This window comes from Echinops telfairi, unplaced genomic scaffold (assembly GCF_000313985.2).
Source record: "Echinops telfairi isolate 266 unplaced genomic scaffold, ASM31398v2 ScPeMD7_7457;HRSCAF=8495, whole genome shotgun sequence".
NCBI lineage: Eukaryota > Metazoa > Chordata > Mammalia > Afrosoricida > Tenrecidae > Echinops > Echinops telfairi.
The window spans coordinates 16453739-16457844 of NW_022111357.1; the positions used below are offsets into that span (position 1 = coordinate 16453739).

At 53.2% G+C, this 4106-nt stretch overlaps 1 protein-coding gene across 3 annotated transcripts in view; it reads right to left on the reverse strand.

Moving 5' to 3' along the window:
* Positions 1 to 2737, reverse strand: part of RCC1 (regulator of chromosome condensation 1) — an 8065-nt gene extending 5328 nt beyond the window's left edge. Inside the window, exons 1-4 of one of the 3 annotated variants that reach the window (XM_045299179.1) lie at positions 2631 to 2734; positions 2021 to 2086; positions 989 to 1176; positions 645 to 824 (exon numbers count right to left, since the gene is read on the reverse strand). In XM_045299179.1, the coding sequence (XP_045155114.1) occupies positions 645 to 824; positions 989 to 1176; positions 2021 to 2086; positions 2631 to 2703 (507 nt within the window). In that variant the 5' untranslated portion in view covers positions 2704 to 2734. Of the gene's footprint in view, positions 1 to 644; positions 825 to 988; positions 1177 to 2020; positions 2087 to 2630 lie in introns of all 3 variants that reach the window. The other 2 variants (XM_045299180.1, XM_004705054.4) reach the window with 2 other exon arrangements.
* Positions 2738 to 4106: the final 1369 nt, after the last annotated feature.

Below are 4106 nucleotides of genomic sequence, written 5' to 3' on the forward strand. Positions count from 1 at the left end.
AGGCCACGTGACCGTCTAGAAAAACGCGGGTAGACCGAGGCTACATAGGGAGATGGGACGGGTGGGACACCCAACCCTCCTGCCCTTAAATACAAGGCTGCGGCTGGACCCAGGACTCCGGATCGTGGAATGGCCGATCTGTTTCACCTTTCCCACGCCAAGCCCTCTTCTGAGCCGGGGGGGGGTTGTCAAAGCCCCCTAGCCCCTCGCCTCACTCTGCTGCAGTAACAAGAGAAGAGGGGCGTGAAAGAGTAGAGATGAAACAAGCCTCCTTATGAACTGACTGCTGTTGAGGCTGAGTGTTGACTAGATGGGGGCTCGATCCGCTATTCTGCTTTTTCAATATCAGTTTGAGATTCTCCACACTTGGCGAGAGGCAGAGAGCTGGATGAAGGGAACAGGCTCCCTAAATCTGGATCAGCTTCAGCGCAGGCACTCGTGACCCACCTAACACACCCACTTGATAACATCAGAATAAAGACACCACCAGATAATGTTGTCAGGCCTGGGAAAAAGCCAGAGCTGTGGCCTTGATTTCCCCTCCAGTAAGTGCCCCTACCCTGGAGGCATGGAGGTGGCTTGTCTTTGGTGTCCCACTTGTTAACTCCACCCCATGCCCCATGCCGCCTGCCAACCAGCCTTACCCGGAATGAGCCCCAGAGGAAGACACGGCCATCCTCCGTGAGGGCTGCTGTGTGGCTGTCTCCTGCTGATACCTGTACCACCTTCTCCTGCAGGTCCACTTTCCCGGGGACCATCTCCGAGCCTTCCAGTGATGTGTCCCTTCCCAGGGCACCCTCATCGTTGCAGCCGAAGGAATAGACCTGTGTCCAGAATGGCCATTGAGTACAGTCTGGCCTCTTAGTTCCTTCTTGCTCAGGCTGACCCCTGCTTGGCTAGCTGGCGGAAGCTCAAGCGAAATGTGTGCAGCTCAAAGCTCCTGACCCAAGCATGCCCACCCCTACACCCTTCCCCACCCCCAACCTACCTGGCCAGTCTTGCTTAGACACACAGTGTGCATCCCCCCTGCCTCGGCCTGGATGACATCTTCAGGAATGGGCACCAGGGCTGGCTTCTTCCTCTCCATCACGTTCTCTCCCAGCCCCAGCTGGCCCACGTCCCCCTGGCCCAGTGTCAGCACCTTGCCGGGCTCTATGTTGTGGGACCTATGAGAGACTGAGGGGGAGGGACAGCCCCCACGTATGAGGGACCACAGGAGAAAGAGGTCACTGCAGGGGCTTTGGGAGCAGAGACCTCTATGACCCTTCTGATCCTGTTTCATAGGTACTATGAGGAAACCTGTATCTATCTCATAAGGTTTTTATGAAGATTAATAACTGAGCACATTAACACAACAGGGAGAAGGAAATATGGAGACACACTACTGTGAAGTGAATCGTGGTGGGCAAGGGAGGACCAGTTTTTCCTGATTAGCCGTATGTTTTTGGTCAGGAGCCAGGGTGCTAGCAGTCAGGGCGCTGGTAGTTAACCCTTTACTGTCTACTCACTCAAATGTTAAATTGCTTTGGACTCCCCCAAATTATGCCGGAGACCTTCCATAAGTAGGACTCCATTTAACAGTAGAAGGGACAGGGCCTCACAGGGGCTAAATGACCTTTCCAGGCTCATACAGCTAATACGTGGGCACTCACATCAAAACCAAGGAGTATCTCGTGGATCCGAGCACAGCCCCCACCCCCCATCCTAGCCCTCCCACGCCTGCACGCTGGATAGTTCAACTCCTGGCCACATTCTGTCCCCATCAGGAACCAGACAAACAGCTGGGGACAAGGGGCAAGAGTAACTGACCACAGGGGCGTTAGAGGAGAGATGGACGGGCCGATCACGGCGGCAAGGGGCCCTCTGCTCGCCAAAGGAAGCCTCCCACCCCAAGGCCCCGGACAGCCATTGGCGTCCAGCCCTCCGCCCTAGGGTTGTAGCCACAGCTGCGCAGAGGCTGCGCTGGCCAGGGAGCAGGGTGGTCAGGTTTTCTGGTCAAGAGGGCTCAGCCCGCAAGCACCTTGGCAGGAGCGGGCGCCAGGAGCATGGTGGGAGACGGCTGCCCTCACTGCCTGGTTACGAGGGTCTGCAAAAGACAGGCACTGTCTGAGCATGCAGCTGGCCCCACAACTCCCCATTCCCAGGCTGGGGGCTCCCCGCGTTCCATCCTCCCTGCCCTCCTCCAGGGTCCCGGTAGAGAGGTAACCAGAGCCACGTCCCAGAGCAGCCAGGGTTTTAAGTCCCTTCAGTGCTCACAACAGTCCAGGAAGGTTGGTGCTGTTCTCCTGCTGTTTTGGGCAGGGGACATTTCAAACTCAGCTAGGTTAAATGATTTTCCCAAGGTCACAGCCAGAAAGTGGCAGAGCCCATGGTCCTAACCATTATGCACTTCTGCACGGGTCGAGGCCCCGGGAGCTGGTTTTCCCACTACCACCTGCACCACTGTAGGCAAGTCTCTACTCCTTGTGATTTCCAGCAGGTTGGATCTAACGAGGTAGAAGGGGCCCTAACCCTCCAGCTGAGTGGGTCAAATGCCAGGGAAGCGCAGTCCCCGCTCCTGCAGCTCCAGGAGGCCACCAGCACCCAGATTCCTGGATGGCTGCCCTACTCATAGGACAAGGTCCTCTTACCCTTCACTTTCTTGCTTTTGGGGGTAGCATCTTCTGGGGGTGATCTTCTCTTAGCTATGCGCTTGGGTGGCATCTTCTTTTCCTGAAAAACCCAGCCAAATACATCATGTGAGAAAAGGCAAACCTTTTCTCACACCTGCTAGGCAGAGTGTATCAGCAGGCCCTGTCTCCCCCCCACCCCCACCCCAGGCCAGAAGAACTGCCCAACAATGCCACTTCTTGGGATTGATCCCACAAACAGAACCAAGGACTTGGCTTCAACAAATACTATCTATTGCATTCTTCATGTGTGACATTCTAAACCAGCGGTTCTCAACCTGGGGGTCTCGAGCCCTTTTACAGGGGTCGCCCAATTCTTAACAGTAGCAAAACGACAGTTATGAAGCAGCAACTTAAATAATGTTATGGTTGGGGGTCCCCACCACATGAGGAAGTGCATGAAAGGGGCTCGGCATGAGGAAAGTGGAGAGCCACTGCCATACACGCAAACCAAAACCCAGAGCAGCCCAGGTGCTTCCCAGTGCCCAGTGAGACTACGACGAGGCCACTGAAAGGGGACTTAGAGACACTTTTCTTGAGTAGAAAGATCTTCTCAATTGCCAAGGACAACAAGCAGATTGAAAAACAACCCGACCAACCTATTTTTGTTACAAAAAGAAGAAAATACATTCAATATGAAGATGTGGTAACCTGGCAAGTTGGATTATGGACAGCTTTTACGTTTTCTCTATATTACCTAAGGTGTTTAATAAGAAACATTATATATCTTTTTTGGTTTCTTACTCTACTGTAAAAATGTAAGTCTTAAAGAATGACAAGAAATGAAGTGCCCTCATAGCTTCTCAAGCCCGAGACGACCAGTCACAATCATCCCCATGACATCTATTTGTGTTAAATCAGTGCAAACCAGACCTATGCTGCCATTTGACCCTGGCTCTGGCTTTCCTAACGGCCCAAGAGAGTTTAACAATGAAATACACAGCTACACTTATATAAGCACTTATGGGCGACAAGACACAAAGGTTCAATCTAGAAAAATCAGGGTAAAACCCTCGGCCCCACCCCCATACTAGCTGTTGCCGCCCCTTCCATGCGTTCTTTAGGAGCAAGGGCAATCTCTCTGGTGACCCAGATTCCAATCCTGTCCAAATTATACCCAGGCCCCTCCCATGTCCACTCCAACTCTGGCATCCATAGTTATGAAGCCCTGGTCTTTAAGACCATAAAAGGCGTTACAGCTGTCAAACCCTGGCTGTGGACCCTTGGCTTGCTTTTAAGCAATGCTGCGGAGCATTAATCGACGCTCACTGCCATCGGGTCAATTCCAATGTGTAATGATCCCATAGGCCAGAGTGTACCTGCCTCCTTGGGTTTGGCAGCAGAAAGCCTCACCTCTGCCCCTTGGAGTGGCTCATAGGTTGGATAACTGACATCAAAATCAGCAGCCCAGTGCTTAGTCCCTGGGTCCCAGGGCTC